Source organism: Aythya marila (genome assembly GCF_965140915.1).
Source record: "Aythya marila genome assembly, chromosome: 13".
Lineage (NCBI taxonomy): Eukaryota > Metazoa > Chordata > Aves > Anseriformes > Anatidae > Aythya > Aythya marila.
The window spans coordinates 7999808-8017989 of NC_139054.1; the positions used below are offsets into that span (position 1 = coordinate 7999808).

Consider the following 18182-nt stretch of genomic DNA (forward strand, 5'->3'; position numbering starts at 1 on the left):
TTTCAAGTTAAGCAGTGTGCAAATGCGCAACCCATTGCTAGTGTTCACCATGGCTTCTTTTGCTGTTTTGTAGAGTTCTTCAAAGAACTTCTTGAAAATGCTGAGAAGTCGCTGAACGACATGTTTGTGAGGACGTACGGCCGCTTGTACATGCAGAACTCGGAGCTGTTCAAGGACCTCTTCGTGGAGCTGAAGCGGTACTATGTGGGTGGCAACGTCAACCTAGAGGAGATGCTCAATGAGTTCTGGGCACGCCTGCTGGAGCGCATGTTCCGGCTGGTAAACCCGCAGTACCACTTCACGGACGAGTACCTCGAGTGCGTCAGCAAGTACACAGAGCAGCTGAAGCCCTTTGGGGATGTGCCGCGCAAGCTCAAGCTACAAGTGACACGAGCATTTGTGGCGGCCCGTACCTTCGCGCAGGGCCTTGCTGTCGCAAGGGATGTTATCAGCAAAGTGTCTGCGGTGAGCTCCCTCTTGCACTTATGCCTGTTTCCCATGGACTTCCTGTGGGTAAAATCTTTCTGTGTTGTCCCAGTTCTGTAGAATGGGATAGATGCGCTTGACTCTTATGTAGGTACCTAAATGAGTTGCTGATAGTTGAGCAGAGATGGGGCCAAATTCCATCTGTTGGTGGGGAGAGCCCAGCTGTGCATCGTGTGGTAGGGTTGTGGACAGTGTTGGCCACCACTGTCCTGCGTTGCAGTCCAGCAGCAGGGACGTTTCCCCTGTTGGTGCTTGTCCTCCTGTCTATGGAACAGCAACAGGCAGGAAATTAACTACCATCTGCAGTGGAAATAACCATGTTTGCTTGTATAATGACTGTAACTTCTTCTTAATATAGCTCTGAAATTACAACGAGTCATGGGCATCTTACGGAGCAGCTGATGATTTGCTCCCTGCTCCCAGGCATGGGGAGAGGCTGTTAGCACAAGCAAACAGTACTTTTATGATAACAGTAAGCTGGAGTCATATGTACAGGGCAGGAGCCAGTTGTGTTTGGTGCCACACACACAGCATAAGTTAGGCCACAGACTTTCATGGTTAAGTCACTTTTTCTGGGTTGTCAAACAGCTGTGTTGGTCACCTTAATGTTTACCTCTCCGTTCATATAAATCACCTTAGAGTGGTTTAAGTAGGATGAGTTGTTGTGTTTTTTGTTTGTTTGTTTTACACATTAGATTTGTCTGTAATTTAGTTTGAGTTGTATGGTAGATGGAACAGGTGTATTAGATAATCCCCTTAAAGTGATTATATAAGATTTATAAAAAAAAAAAAAAAAAAGTGACTTCCTTTTAACAAACTTAGTTCATTTCCCGTGGGCTAGAAGATTTAGTATAATCATTTAATCAAGCAGAGGGGTTTACTTTCTCTCGACTTGGTTGCAGAGCAGTAAAGCACTAGGCTGGAAGGGCAGGCAGTAGTTTGAATCACCCTAAGTGCCAGGAAAAAAAAAAAAAGGAGGGGAAAAAAAAATAGATGAGACCACAGAATCCTCCAGCCTCAGGGATGCCATCCTGTGGTGGGAAGATGTGGGTGGGAGGGTTGGTGTTGGATCAGGCTAAGCGTGCCTCCACGTCAGGTCATTGGAAAAGTCTGTTGACATCTTGGTTGGGGTTTCAGATTTGGTGGCTTCTTTCTGGCTGCTTTATGTTGTGGCAGGTATCGTGGTCAAAAAAAAAAAAAAAAAAAAAAAAGGGCAGGAGGCGATGGAATTTTCAGTGCTAGGCCATTAAGATGAAGTATTCCAGAGATCCGAATGCTGAACCCCAGTATGGTTTTGGGGAATGTGCAATCACTTGATAGACAGTAAACGTGTGTGATTGAGGGATTGTGTTTATGCCCCATCTGCTCAGAATTCATCAAAACGTCTCCAGACTTGACACAGTACCATGAGGGCTATGGTCCCTGCATCTGTTATGAATAAAAGTCATGAACCCAAGGTGGCACCGTGATTTCTTTTTTCCTTTTGAAGATCCTTGAGTGTAGAGTTGCCTTCAACTCTGGAATTAATTGCTCGAGTGTGCAAGGTTATCCAGAGACCCACTCAGCTGCAAAAATAGCTCCTGCTCCGTGAAGAATTAAGTTACTGCACTTTCCACTTCAGTTTCACAAGTTGCACTGGAGATCGTGCAACAGATCTGCTTTTCGAAGTGGTAGCAGGGGTCTGTGCTGCTGAATACCTAAGCTTTCGTTGCAGTAGTGGAAAGAATAAGCTTTTCTAATAGTGTGTGAGTCTCATTCAGTGGAAGCCTAACATCACATTTCTGCAAGACACAGTGGGAAGTTCTATACGTGAGTTTAAAAGCTGATGCTTTTATGCCTGCTGCTTTGTGGTTGTGTTTTGGGGCTTCCCACATTACATATAGATTAGCCCAGCTCTGCTGAGATCTAGATAATGACTCTATTGACTTGGCTTCCTTATTATTTTTACTGAAGAGTTGTAGTGGGATAACTGCTTGTATCATGGATTAACTTGAGGGATAAATCTTCATCTTTATGAAAAATGACCAAAGTAATGCAAATTAGTTGTAATGCTTTTTGTAACAAGCAAGTCAAAAATTCTTAATTGAGAATCCTCAGAAGGAGAAATACAAACTACTAAAGGATCCAGCTGTTTTTCACTTTCACATGGTACTATTAGGAGAGCAAAGAGCACTTTACAGTGGTACAGCATTGATGCCTTTTTAATGATACTATATATTTTTACATCTTCGCTAGGGAGATGCATTTAGAAAGGTATTGTTCTTGCATAAGTTTGAGGAAAGGGAGAAAGGAAGAGAGAATATTGAAAAGCTGTGGGTGCTTGATTTCAGATCCAGAGTGCTAGAAAATAACTTTAATTCAGAAGTGATTGGATCAGAAGGCGTGTTGCTGCCCAAATATACAACTGTAAAACACTGTATGATTTTGAAAGCACAGACTTTTTTCAGATTGTGTTTAAAAAACATATATATGCATTTTTGTTTTCCATTTAAATCTTCTCTCCTCAAATTCCCTCCTTTGGACCTGAAGTACAAAGTTCTCTAGATCTGTCCTGATCAGCAAATCTAAGAAAAAAGCCTAGGTTGTCATTTCTGCCTGCTTGAAATGTTTCCTGCATCTGATTTTGTCTGTGGATGGCTGTAGGCCTCCAATGCTTTCCTTTGTCATCTGCTGAAGCCTGGTACTTTCTCTCTGACCTTCCTGCCCCTGCCTTTGGGAGACGGAAATCTGCCCATCCCGTAATCACTTCTTGCTACTTAGCCCTTGACAAGCTCTGAAATCAGCAGGGTTAAATTGCTGCCAGCATTGACATTTCCTGCCCCAGCTGAGAGGGCTCTTTTCTGGGGAAAAAAGGAGCAAACACAAGCCAGAGCCCAGAATGACCGAGAAAGGGTGAGAACTGGCAATCCTGCAGTTCTCAAGCTGCAGAGACGTTCCCTTAATTAGTGACACGCGGTTAAACCCGTGGCTCTGTCCAGGGTCGTGACACCTTCGAGGGCAAAGTGCCTGGAGGCTTGCTGCATGCAGGTATGGGACAGAGGTCCCCGTTGTTGGGGGAGAAGAGAGAAGTGAAGTCAAGGACTGAGCCCACTGACAGCGTTTTGTAGGGTCAGGAGGAGCGTGCTTGACCCAAGGGGTAACAGGAGAAGTCTAGTTAGAGGTTAAAAGTCAGAAACAAATGCCAGTTGCAGGATGAAGCGTGCAGCCGTGTGACACTGAATTGCTGTGTTTGCATCACCAGTCTCTCCACAGAGCTGCAGGTGGGGATGTGCTGATAGGACCCTGCCACAGTTGTGATGGTGCTGAGTTTTCTGTAGCTCCCCAGGGGATTGATGCTGTTAAGTTGTTGTCTTGAGGTTCTATTACCACTTTTTCCTCCTATGCTTATGTCTGATCAGAGCACTGGAGACTCTTGAATTTCTTCCCTGGCATGCTGAAAGCCACATGAGATGCAGTTGTCTACAGAGCAGCCTAGCAGCTGGAAAGGGTATTTCAGGGAAATGGTCCTTGGGAACCCTGTGTGCTTTGTCAAGGATAGGCAGCAGCTTCTAAATTATGTGCAAAAAATGGTATTTCAGTTGTTAAGTACAGGTATAAGCCATATGAAATAGATGCACGGCTTCATATGAAGAATGCACCTACTTTGTGATCTGCGGTCCTTGAGAGATGGTAAAAACTAAGAGGAAGCTGCTGGAGGTGTTTGTAGTGGGTGGAAAAGCTTCTTTGGTATCGGCATTTCTTTCCTAATGAAGTGTGATGATAGCAGCCAAAGAGGGAATTCTGTTGAAACCATTTATGGAAGATAACTGTGGGAGAGGGCAGGTAATCTGCCTTCCCACAGCTGCTTGAAAGCTGGAGAAAGAGCCTGATGGCTTTTTAAACCTCTTTGCTCTGAGCTGCCTCATCTCTAATCAGGCATCCATTAAGCACAAGGTGAAACGTGAACCTGCGTAGACCAACTTACTCTTGGCCTGTGTGAACTCCCTTACCTCCAGCTGCTGTGCCTTAACCGTGGCTCCTGAGCTTTTCTATATGGATGTTGAATGCGAACCAGGCATCAGCTTAGGAGAAGTGGTGATGAAAATGATGAAACACTAAAAGAATAAGAATTTAAACCTTTATCAGCAAATATATTTGGGAGCTGAACTCTTACTTCTGTAAATGTTGTGTCCCTCACCACTGCCATTTGATGATCTGGATCTAAGAGTTTAGTCAGTGAGCAAAGGTCCAATCTCCTTTTGTGAGTTCTTTGTCCTTGGTTGGACTTATGGGGCACGTGTCCTTAATCCTAAATCAGAAAGAAGTTCATGTTTCTATATCTGAAGCTGGACACCTGTTGGGCAAGAGCAGATCCTCCCAGTGAAGTGACAGATCGAAATGAAATTTGTTGCTTGTATGAGTGTATTGAGAGGAGATGGGAAGCAGATGCTGCTGCTTCATGAGCAACTGAGAACCAGCCAGAAGAGCAAAGGAGCCCTTGTAGTGTTACAAAGGGACCTCCAAAAAAAGTTATGTCCAGGCAGTAAGTTGCAAGCTGCTGAGCTGAACAGAGGGGCCACCGTGCACAAGGACGTTTCCATCCATGTGTCAAGGGCAAACATCAATGCAGAAAACAATACTAAGCACTTCTCTACATCAAAGATGACCCTGAGAAGACCTGCCAAGAATGTGGCTGCATCTGCCTGAGCTCCAGCCATCTGAGGGTCTGTGCTAGACATAGCCTTCAAAGCATACTCGAGCAGCAGTCATCACGGATTTAACAGGCTGAGAGTGTGCATGGATGGATGTGGCTGCAGGTTTGGAGCTCATGGCATCACGTAGGAGTATCTCAGTCCATTGGGATTTTTTCTTTCTTTTTATTTCTTTGCCCCCCTCCACATTGTGACTCAGCTGTTAATTCTGAAAATGATATGAGGGATAACTAAGAAAGTTTTTTTGGTATCACTGCCAAGATAAATGCTCTCACTGTTTGGCTCATTATAGCAAACAAAATGCTCATAATTATCCTCTGTGTCTCTGGGTTGGGGAGAGGCCGGTGCTTTAAAGAAGCTTTGTTTGGAGGGCATGCTGCTTCTGAGGACACGGAAAGAAGGAGCTGCTCACCCGGGAGTCATTTGGAAGAGGTGTCTGCATGGCCGTGCATAGGCTTGGGGTGCCTGCACCTGGGCAGGATGCAGGCAGCTCCGCATCTCTTGCACTTGCTTCTGCCATGCAAATGCCCTCAGGAAAGCCCAGGGTTGACTTCAGAGACCTGCAGCAGGGGTAGCGTGGTGGCAGCAGACAGGATGGTACAATGCTATGTCTCATGGAGAGCAACAGCTAAAGAATACAGATCCTCCATGGCATCTCCCAAGACAAGCACACAGTGCTCTCCTTTTAAGACATTAAAATTAAAACCTAGCAGGTCAAGTGTTTTGGTTTTCAGGAGTTCTGTTCCTCCCTGGTAGGGTGACATCTGCATATGCTTTGGGGGGGGGGACAAGCAAACTGTAAGTAGTGAATCAAGCGTAAATGCACTCTTGAACTTTTCCTCATGCGGAGGTGACTATAACCAGACAGATAAAGCTGCAGAAACGTCACCATGGGTAGCGAATATGGACAAGGCACAGAGCTGTGTAGTTACCAAATATTGCTGTTAAATGTGCTCTCTTGTGCAAGACCTTGGAGGCCCAAATCTGCGGTTGAATGAGATGCTTTCTAAATTATTCATATGCTAACACAAGGCCAGCAGATTCAGTTAAATGCTGAAATGCGTTGTTAATTCCAAAACACTTTCATTGGAATATTTGGGGTGGGGTATTCCAAGAAATGGCAGTGATCTGTTTCACGATGAGCTGGATGTTTGACTGGCATGTGCCAAGATGATGCTCTTGTAGAAGACAGTGGAGGAAAAAATTATACAAGTAAGGTTGTGTAGATCCTCAAAATTGATGACTCCTGTCTTAAAATTGGCTGCTCACTTGGAGCATCCACCATTACTTTAGTTGCTTTTGGAGGCTTTTGTTTGTTTTGCTGTGTGTTTTTTTTTTTCCGTGAAATCATCTTTGTGTCACTGAGAAGTCACTCTTTGAATCTTATTTATCTAGTATTGCTCTAATTCATTGTTTTTTAAAGAAAACACAACATAAATCAAAAGTAATTTCACTGCATCTATTTTCAAATTGTGGGATTTTGTTTTCTGATGGCTGTGCTGCTGGCATGGCAACGCTATTACTGTGTAAGCTTGGAAGATAAGAAAGCCTGAATTATCAGTGTTATTACAAATAGTTATTAAAGTTGACAGGGTTTTAAATGTTGTTATTAACATTCTTAATGTTAACTTCAGGGTAGAGTGAGAGCATAAAATGTGGCTCTGGCTGTCTGGCAGCTGGAAGGAGTTGCCAGTCTGGCTGCAGCGCATTGCAGGACCATCCACAGCTGGACTTGTACCACCCTTCCTCAGTTCTTCCTTACTTTTGGAAGCAGGAGGAAAAAAAACTGGTTGAGTCTCTGAACCTTAGCTGCTTGCATGGATCAGTTTTCTTGAGCTTTAGTGGCTTTATGTAGGGTGTTAACAAGGCATTTCACTTGATAGGTGAAGCTTGTACCAGAAGCATGCATCCAGATGCACTTGCTAACTACTAGGAGAAGTCTAAGGACACAGGGCAAACCATTTCCCTTATGTGAGATTCTAAAATGTGATGAAAATGGCAATGTATCCATAAAACAACAACAACAACAAAAACACATAGATTTTTGTTACACTGAGAGCACATAATTTTTACAGGAACATGAATGCATCTTCCCCAGTAAATGTAAGTGTGTGGGGGGGTACTCAACAAATATGATATGAAACGTTTGAGTTAACCACAGAAATCCCATAATTGTTTGCTTTCTGCTTAGTTCTTGTGTTTGTGTGAAAATCTTGAATTTTTAAATAGCGAGTCCAATACGAATGTGAAGATTGGTGCCAAAACACATCTGTTAACAGCTTTTAATCTTCACGTTTGACAAAGCGTACAGACATGGACAAATTGTAATTTACATGATGAAACCACAGGGTGATGGATTGCTGCAGTGGCATGGAACGGCACAGAAAGGAAATAAATTTCACAAGATAAAAGGAAGGGTTTGGAGTGCATTTACTTCTATTATAAGCTTTTACAGGGTATGTGCACTACAATGTACTACCTGGGTTCAAATCTACTGGACTAAATCCTCTTCAGCAAATAAAGCTTTCTTTGGGACTCTGCTTTATTAGAAAGGAGATTATTTGGTTTTGAGGGTCATTCTAGAGTAGAGTTTGAATGAACTTGAGTTGCTTTCCAAGATAAACACAACCCCAGAACAAAGCATATCTGGGTTTACTGTTACATACAATGGTGTTTTAAGAGCTTGCACCTGGCATGGCAGAGTGAACATTAAAAGCTTGTGAAGAATTGCCAGTGCAACATATGGCACATCCCTCTGACAGATCTAGAATTGGTCTGGACTGGGCGTGGGCCCATTGCCAGGGGTAAGGTTCTCATTGCAGCGATACGCAGCAGTTAAGCATTTATCACTGTTGTAACGAGGTGTAATTACTCGTAATCTTTCCTGAAACTCTCTCTTACAGGCGATCTCTATTTGTGCCTTCCTGTTGCTTCTCTGAAGCTATAAAACGACAAACCTGGACTAGTGAATTCCCACTTTATCTTCCTCTTCACCTGCAGTTGTATTGCAAAACAGGAGCTTACCTGTGGGTTGTGTCCATCATGAGCTATGGCTCCTCCAGGCAGTTGCTGCAGGCTGAGGTTTGAAGGAACTGGCGTTCTGTCACTTGGCATGATCCTCTGCTCAGTTTTGTGTAGAGTTAGAAACCTGTATAGGAAAGGAAGCAAAACCCTGTTTGTTTTTAAAATCATGCGAGGTCTTTGTTCAAAGGAAGCGTGTGGTGTCTAATCTGAGTGAGCGGCCGGTGTCTTCGTAGCGTGGTTCGTCTGCCATGGAACGTGGGAAAGCAGCTTCGGTTTCCCATGCATCTGCTGGGATTCATAAAGATCAACCCGATGAAATATCAAAGCAGGGCAGATGCTGTGAGGTTGCAGCCGCTCGGCGCGGATGGGGAACCTAAGATGGGAAGGCGCCTCCTGGGTCACAGCCTGGCTGGTGATTTTTCGTAACATTCTGCCATGCAATCTCTTTCACGAAACTTCAGCTTTCTATCAGAGTGTTAATGGAGCCCCCGGCGCACTTTACACTGCTCTAGCACCTGGCTGGTCCTATGAACCTCTTGCTAACTTCCTTCCCAAGGAGGATGCAGAGCATTTTTGTGAGAGCAAGCAGTGGTGGGACAAGCTGGGATCTGCTGACGAGCCTCCAATAAGTGCGGAGGTCCTGGCGCCTACTGCGGGGTGGCATGAAAAGGTTTTTTTGTCACAAAAAACAACAGTGTGGGGGTTCCTCAAAAGTTCTGTCTCTGGGTATGAGATAATGTTTAGTTCCCCCCCTTAACTTTTTTTGTTGTGCAAAGACTGAACCATCTGGCTGGCAGATGATACCTTTACGTTTGTCTGTTTTCAGTTTTCTTACTATAAATCATCTGATTTAGCTGTTTTCTGTTGCATGAGCTCTTCCCAGCACTTGAACTAGCCCTGCTTTAAAGCTATGCTGCCCCAATGAGGAGTTATCTGCTGGGGCTCCTGCTCCTGCTGAGCCTCCCAAACGGGTGTGCTCTGAAGCCTCCAAATCGGATTCCCCCACCACCGCAAGCGGTTTTCTGCACTGAGCACCCCACCTCCTTTCGCTCTGCTAAATGGGCTCCGTCTCGCTCGCTTTTTTACACGATGCCTTCACAGAAAGCAGCATTTGTTCGGTTTGCTCTGCAAGGATGTGTTTGACTGGCCTCTTGGCTCTGTGGATGGCTCCTCTTGTAGGCAGGATTCCCCTATCGTGGGGGCTTTTGTGAGGGCTTGAGACCACGTGTGCTCCTGCCACAATGCCATGAATTCTTGGTTTTGTGAAGTCCCCAAGAGGCTCGGCTCAGCCGGCAGGACAAGGGACAACCGTTCTTTGTCCTGTGTGCTCGGTGCAGCATGACGGCAAATGATTTTGTCTTGGCCAGACGTGGTGGTTTCTGATGGCATCTTCCCTGTCTGCCTCATTTGCAGGGAGCTGTTTCTTGGGATCTTAGCTCATGTCTCAGAGCTGTCGCAGGCCCTCTGTTTGGAGTGTGTATGAAGGCATCTTGTTTCCTTTCTAAAAATTAAAGTGGCTCTTGTTGACAGCAGCAAGCTCAGTTGCCCTGAATGCCTGAGCAGTTGTAGCTGTACCCTGGAGCCGCAAATAAGCGGGGTACAGATGATGTCTGAATACTGCTGGCCAGCCAAAATCCAGCTCGAAGCTCTCTAAACCACAGAAGATTGTCCTTCTGTTTTTCTACTCAGTTTCCATGCCTGTTGAAGAGAAACCGTGGTCTTTCTGAAGTTAGCAGAAAGACAGCAGATTTCTGTCCCCAATCTCTTTTTGTAAGAAAAGAGATGAGGTTTTAAAACTCTGCTGCTATTATTGGCGAAGCTAGCCTGTTCCCAGGGATGTCAGGCGTTGGAGATTTGTCTGGAGCCAGCAGTGGTGCCTGGGGAAAAGCACAAGCACACAGCCGGTGATGGGGTCACTTCCTTAGGATGTTCTCCCACCTTTTAAAAACCGCTGTGCAGACCGGTGGAGATGGATGTGGTGCTTCTGTGAATGTGGTAGTTCTGTGTGGATCTTTTCTTCCGCAGATTTTCATAGTCCTGAGTGTGTGGGGTGTTGTGCGTGTGTGTGCTAGTAAAAACTGTTGCTTGAGCTTTTTCCACCCTTCCCTGGAGTTGATGAAAGCTTTCAGCATGGGAGATCTGTGACAGAGTTGCGGCCCTCTATTTAATCTTGTGCAAAGAACTGATTATGTGACGGGTTTTCTTTGTTTTTAAATCTGTTGCTTGCTAGTTCTGTGTGCTGCTAAACAATTTTGTACCAGAATAAGCAGGGAGCAGTTGTGCTTTCTCTATAGCCCTCATGCTATGCTGGGCTTCATAATAGCAAGGCCGTTATGTGCAGTATGAGGGCTTCCTCACGTTAGTTTGCCTCTTCTCAGCTTTCTCATCCTCTTTGCCACAAAACCCATGCGGCCGGCAGAGATGTTCCACTTGTACCGAATGACCTCTTCTCTTCCTTGTGAGGACACACAGTGTCTCCTCCCCTTGGCATGGTCTTGGATCATAACCTATTTAGAGCACTCTGTAAACGCCTTAAAAGAAGTAGCAAGTACATGGCTTAAAACTCTAGAGACTGTTTATATTTTGTCAGCATATCTCCGATCCTGTCCTAATTTTGTATTTTCACATATGCTTAATCAACCCTCAGACTGGCTCCTGGGGAGACTGTTTGGTGCCTCAGATGGACCCACCAAATGGTCAGTAGCAATACGTGGTGCTAGCACTAACGCTTCTCAGGCCAATGGTGTGGAATTTGTTTCAATGAATGTTTTGAAGCTGGGCCAGAGAGTGAATCAAACGTGAATGACCATGAGTCACTTCTGAAAACAGCCCTGTTGAGGGTTCAGAGGTGACTTGCCTGCTGCAGATAGCTCCGCCTGCACGGGCCACAGTGCAAAATTGCAGGTATGTTGGCTTTGGGAGTCCTCCAGGCTTGTCTTTTGGCACTCTGTGCCGAGAGGCTGCCACCTCCACCAATCGTGGCTACCTCCATGGAGAAAGAGTTATGCTATTTAGCATGGTGGGTGCTGAGTATAAAAGAAGCTGGGTGTCTGTCATGTAAATGTTATGTTGCAGGGTTTGAATGTCAGATAAAGGAGATGGTCTGGCTGTGAGAGAGCCGTGCTGGGTGATTGTCAGGGAAGAGCTGCTCTTCATGGGTTTTGTGGGGGGAGTATCAGCAAGCATCACATTTCTGCCACTTTTCCTTGAGAAAGTCCGGAGTCGTCATCTTCGGTGTGTATTTGAAGCAGGGCATGGGTAATGCAGCCTTGTGGTTTCCCTTTTGGCTTGATCATTTTCACTAAGCTCAAATTCTGCATGTCTCCCTTGGGGTGCCTGTCCTTGCAGCCCAAGCAGAGGTCCCTCAGCATCTCTGTGGGTGCATGACAGTGCAGATTACATTCTGAAGAGGGGAGGACTGGCTGTGATCCATGACTAGCAGGTGTGCCCAAGGAAGTAAGCCAAAATCCTCATCCACAACCCAGATCTCTGGGACTGTGTACCTGTGCATCATGCCTCATTACACCTCCTTTGCACAGTTCCATTCCAACTAGCCCCCTGGTAAATGTGTTGTTTGTTTGCTTTTGTTTCTTTGTTTGTTTTGTTTTCTTTGCTCTAGTGACTGAGGGCTAATTTTCTTCTCCTTTTTCTCTTTTAAAGGTGAACCCCACACCACAGGGTACAAGAGCACTGCTGAAAATGATGTACTGCCCGTACTGCCGAGGTCTGGTATCGGTGAAGCCCTGTTACAATTACTGTTTTAATGTTATGAGAGGCTGCTTGGCCAACCAAGGGGATTTGGACACCGAATGGAATACCTTTATGGGTAAGGTCCTGTTAAAACTGTGTGTAAGGATACCCTGATATTGTTTCCCCCATTTGAATGGCTTTTAGGAGCAGCCACGTGTGCTACAGCAGATTTTTAGGTGTCTGATCGGTTAGCATTTTCTTCCACATCTCTGTGTAGAACAAAGCTGTTGTAGTTCACATTAATTTCTAAATACACGAGACTTTCATTGCACCAGTGACCTCCATTGCAGGAAACTAGGCAGATAGAGCTGCCATGTGCTTGTAGGCCTGGAATGTCTCTTATGTCACAGCTGGGCTTGCTCCAGCATCTCCTCTGTCTTGATGCATTACGGTGTCCAAAAACATAAAGGCTGAGGTCAATAAAGACCAAATGCCAGTTAGAAATAGGGAAACAGTGTCCTGTTTTGGTGCAAAGACTTGCAACCTGTAAAGCCACGTTGGTTGGATGGTTGGTCCATACTGCCCTTGGATCTGCTCTCCTCTCTTGCTGACTTGGTCCCTGTCCTTTTGCCTCTGCTTCCAAGGACTCCCATTGCGCAGCCTTCCCATCCTTTCACTGGTTTCTCTCTGGTGTAGGTATAAGCTGTTTCTTTCCATATGACTCCTTGTACGTTGTTGTTACCATACGTCTGTTCTTCCCAAAGTCGTTTTTCTTGCTATGCAGTCTGGGAGGCTTCATCAGCCATTGTGAGCTTTGGCTGTAGACCTGTATTTTATAGCAAAAATTGAAACGTAAAGTGTCTAAATCTGTAAACAGCTTATTTGGTGCTAAGCTACCATCTTTGTCAATAGGCTGTATGTGGTGCTTTGCAAATACTTTTGCCATCATCTTCTTCCCGTTTATTTCTTTTCCATGCTTATAAATTTTATTATTTGATATATGCAGTAAACTGACTAGTCTAATACATGAGTAGACAGAAATATTAAATTCTACGTTCAGTCAAGACTGCAGAATCTGTGACACATCATGTTTTTTGGGCACAGGCAAGATAATGTTAAATGTTTTCATTTGTGCTCCTTTTCAAGGAGCTTTGATTTATCTGTGAAAGCATCTTTTGGGAACAGTCACTTCGCTATAGTTTTAATGTATGATGAAGTGCACGTGTAAAGTTTCTGCAGCTACTGACAAGGCTGTGGTACTCTTCCAATTCTGCTCTTGGAGGGGAAAAAAAATGAACGGTTAGAAAAAAAGTCCCTTTCATTAAACTGTGAGATAAAAAAGGGAAATTGCTGATAATTGGTGTCCTAGGCTAGATTTAAATTGTAGAACTTGTGTTTTGTGTACAGGCTTTTCATTTAATTGCTTGTGCCAACTGGATGTATGAAGGGTATTATTTCAGAAGGTGTTTTTTTCCTGTGTGTTCCATGTAGGGAGTTAAATGTGACACTAAATTGGGTTTCTAAGTCATTCTCTGGGAGGCTGTCATTCCTCCCCCCCCACTCCCCCCCCATTCCTGCCAGCCGTCTTTCTCATGAGAATATTAAGTATTTCAGCTACAATTGTTGCTGAAATAGCTCAAAGCCAGGAGACTTGCAAACATCTAGTCCAAGTAGAAAAGAGGAATCCCATGAAAGGGAAGGGCATAATGCCAGAAAACAGACAAAAGCACAAGCAGCTAATTGCTGTAGGTGGTATGCAACTAAAAACGAAACTTGGGGGAAGCCAGCAAGCCCTGTCACACGAGACTGATCAGGGACTACATACGATAATTAAGACTATTAAACAAGACAAAATAAATAAGTGCAATTCCAGGTTGGAAGCAAAGCTTTCTTCTTGCAGCGCTTGCTCCCTAAAGGCGTCTTGCCCACTCATTACTGAAGTACAGTATTACGCTTTGTTACGTTTACTGGCACTATTTGCACTTGTGGTGGAGCACAGATACCAAGAACTTAAGCTGTGCTTTCTTCAGTCAATTTAATAACTGAACAGGTGCTGGTTATGTTGCAGATTTTGTTTTCCGTCTCAATTTGACACTTGAGGCAAACTAAATTAAACAGATCTGGTGTTTTTTTTGGGGAGTGCATATGTGGCAAATGTCCTTTGCGTGTTTTTAAGTTTAAAAGCAAACAAAAAAACAACAACAACTCACTTGCATGTGCTTGTGCTTAATCCTGGTTTGCACTGTGGGCGTAAATACTAAGCTATGATAATTTGTGTGCCAAAAACAGATTTTGAAGTGAGTGAAATAATTTAAAGATAGTTAAAGAGGGGAACTAGCAATAGATACTGGAAGTATGTGTGAATTTATGTGTATGTGTGTGTAAAATATGCATCTGAATGTTTGTGTACATGTTTCTGTTTAAAAAAAAAAACACACACACATTAATTTGTAAGATTATTTCTGACTATAGTATAGCTTACTGATTCTTTTTTACCATTGTCTTTCTTTTCAGTAACCTTTATTTATCTCTGTCTTCATTGCCTGGTTATGCCCAGATTGACAATGTTTAATAGAAGAATAGCACCCCTAAAGTTAGTGGCTCTCTATGTAAGTCACTTATGTAAAGCTTTTCCAAACTGGGATGCTGAGTTTGTAGGCTCTTCAAGACAAAGGCTTCCTCCTGCCTTACTTTTGCAAAGTACCATTTAAGTTGCAATGTATGAAACAATGACTGAATTGTATTCTTTTATTCTCATTTAACTATCTTTAAATTATTTTGCCATCCATTCTCGACACAATTGTACACCAATTAGGCAGCGGTATACTTTGTTTCAGACAAGCTTTGGGGTGGGAGTATATGTAAAGGCTTTCCTGAATTAACAATGTTAATCTCCAGTGCCTTTTCATGATTTTTTTTCCACAAAGGTTTACTCTGCTCAAAGATGTAGAATTCAGGCTCCCCATATACATATCTGGAGTACTACTTTGTGTGCAAAGAATTTTTTCCTTTTAAAAAAAATGATTGTTGTTAATGAATGGTCAAGGTCTTCCCCCTCCTTCCCTCTCCTTTTAAATCAGATCTTGGGGTTAAGACTGAAAACTGCCTTTTGTTCTTCAAGTCAGACAGTGAGGCTGACGATGTGGGTTTCTGATTATTGGTGGCACAATGCAAAAGAATTGCTTTCCTTCATGAGTGCGAGGTGCTTTGTCGCCAAGGATTGTCTCAATGCCAGTAGCAAGGACAAATGTATGCAGGAGGAAAAGAGTCTTTAAGGGATGATGCTATATGGTGTGGTGTAGGGTTTTTGTTTTGTTGTTGTTGTTTTTTCCCCTCTCCAAATCCACTTCTGTCTCCCCAGCAGTGAGGAAAGACAGTCTTTGTCGTGCTCTGTGTTTGTAATAAATGACCAGCGTATGTTTTTAACTCTGCCAGACTTCTTTTGTGAAGTAGATCAAACTTGCAGAGCCACCTTGCCGTGGCTTGTAAGTGCCGGTTATTTTGAACTGGAGCTGGGGAGGGGGAGCGGGGAAGAAAATCTTTCTGGGAGACAAGTTACACCTAAGCTTAGTTTATGATTTTAGTGCAACTTGCCTCCCCTCTCAAAGTGCAGCAGTGCTAATGTTATCTTGAATCCCAGCCAACCTTATTAATGTCAAATGTGGCTGCCAGAGGGAATCTACTGCTCGCTATGACTGCTGGTGAGGACACCAGCCAGCTCCTGGTGGGAGGTAAAAGTTTGCAGGATCACCCCCAAATCAAGACTGTGGGCTGGGTAGAGTCCCCCATTCCCCTCCCCCTCCTCTTTTTAATGAAAGTTTATTTCATTTAGTGCTTCTTGTCAGTATCTATCACTACTCCTGAAGAGCTACAGTTGAATATATTCTCCAAGGGCAATTATTGCTTTCCTTATCTTTTATAGCCAGCTTTGGCAGCTCTGCTGGAGGCCGAATGCATTTTCTATATCAGCAGTCAAAGCAGTGGCTGCATTCCTTTGCTGTGATACATGTAACGCCATGGCACCATCAGTAACAAAGGACCCAATTCGCTCTACATTCCCATGGTCTTGTGTATGGCCTGCCCGGCTCAAAGTTTACAAAGACGCCAAACAGCCAGAAGAATTGGGGTTTATGTTTCCTTTCAGTCTTTCACAAACACTTTATTGATCTGCGGCCTTTCCTGGCCACTCCGAGAATTAAGTAGTTACAAAATGGAATGATTTTCTTTTTTAAAAATTATGCATTTTTGTATGTTTTATTATCTGTCTATTCATAATATTTTTATTTGAAATGAGCGGCTTCCTCCAAACTGCGATGGGATGTTCTTTATGTGCGTGAAAAACCCCAAAAGCTTTGACAATGATGAACACATTTAAGTTGTGCTCCACTTGTTTACAAAAGTCTCTATTTGGTAGCACATCAAAAGCATTTTTCTCTCCTCCAGCACAATGGTATATTCATGCTAGTAGTCATTACTCAGAGATTTGAAGCATCACTTTATTGGAGCCCACCACAATACAGTCTAAGACTCTTTGTTTCATTTGTTATTACCTTCTTTAAAAAAATGCATTTATTTCAGACCTGTTTGTAGTCAGTGACGGCTAAATTCCAGCCATGCCCTGCAGCAGCTCTGTCATTAATGCTGGTTGTGTGCATCTGAGGGGTGAGGATGTTTCCTGGGGCTTGAGCTCCTTGTGGGTTTCATCCCTAAGCATCCCTTGGATGGCACCACTGGTCCTCACTGAGGCTCCAGCTCCTCCAAAGGAATTTTTAGGGTCTCTTGGTCCCCTGATCAATCCATGCCCAGCAAATCTTTAAAACAGATTTGTCTTTACAGAGTGGATTTCCAGGTTAGGAATGCTTCTGCAACTTGTGTGGTGTTTTTTGTGTTGAATTTTTGGGATTTATTTTTATTATTATTAAATACGTAAGTAGATAAATTGCATATTTTATTTTTTTATTTTTTAGTGTAGCTTGAAAGGAATTGGACATGCAGGCAGAGCTATTAGTCAATGTTTTAGTATTTGGAGTATCTTTATAGGACTGTAATTGGTAACTGAAGCCCACAGAAATTTTCTGCTTGTGAAAAGTACTTTCTGCACTTAAGAGAATGAACATCACAAAAAACACTTTTCAAGAGAAATTAATAGAGAAATTGATAGACTGAATGTAAAACACTCATTTCTTCCTTAATGAAAGGGAATGGGTGTATCCTTGGGAATGGGGAACCACTCCTTGGGAGAGGGCTTCCTTGGGGCTGTAGGTGCTGTTATGCTCACCTCTGTGTCACACAGGCTAGAAAAATTAAAAATAAATAAATAATAATAATACAACTGCAAAGTTAAGAATTTGTGGCAAAGCAGCATGAAGCGACACGGGAGAGGAGAGCAGAAAACAGTGCTTCAGAAATTGAGGGATTGCAGAGGAAACTGATGTTAAATAAAGGTTGTGATGGACAAGAGGAGGTGATTGCCCAGCACAAGACATGGGCCTGCAGGTGCTGTTTAGGGGAGGCTCAGACAAGGCTTAAATTAAATGCAGTGCAGGGTGAAATCTTTAATGCCAATAATAATTTCCCAGAGGAAGTGATGGAAGTACAGTAGCTGCCACGTTTAATGATGTATTTGAAGAGTACGTGCGTGTCAGCACGGGAGGACCGAGCTGGTGTTGTCTGAGGGACTTTTCCATCTGCCCTTGCATAGAACACGTGCCATATATATCATCAGCGCACAGCATTTGTCTTACGCTCCTGCAGTCTCCCTTGTGCCCATGTAATGCCAGATCATACAGTCCCATGTATTCTCCAGACAGCCAAGTCTGGAGCTCCCTGTAAGGGAGAGGCCGCAGCGGTGGTGCTCTTGGACCCTTCCGTGTCAGTGTCTGCTGGTCAGGACTGGCATGACGAAGCTGGTGGCTCTCTCTCTTTCAGCTCTGAAAGCAGTCTTTAAAAACAAGTGACACAAGGAAACCTTTAATAAATAAGCATGGAGAGGAGGGTTTTAGTAATGCTAGTTTTAGTGGGAGTAGCTGATTACAGACTACATTTTGGCAGACTGCGAAGGCTCTCCCTCACTTAGCGCTGCTTTTGATGTGTATGAGCCCGTGGCTGAGTGCTGGCAGCCCAGTAAGTGCCAGCCAGTCTGTTGAAGTTATAGGCCTTGGGAATGCAGCACAAGGTTTCCTGCAGACATGCGCTAGTCAGAAGTGATGCTGTGGTGGTGAACATCTGTGTACTGCTGTGGCACCTGTGTGGTTCTCCTTGGTCAGCACTGCTGGGCTGGTCATGGCCACG

General features: G+C 43.9%; 1 protein-coding gene across 1 annotated transcript in view; it reads left to right on the top strand.

Moving 5' to 3' along the window:
• Positions 1-18182, top strand: part of GPC4 (glypican 4) — a 71254-nt gene that overhangs the window by 44924 nt on the left and 8148 nt on the right. The window contains exons 3-4 of the mRNA XM_082771037.1: positions 74-465; positions 11862-12027. Coding sequence (XP_082627163.1) covers positions 74-465; positions 11862-12027 — 558 coding nt within the window. The remainder of the gene's footprint in view (positions 1-73; positions 466-11861; positions 12028-18182) is intronic.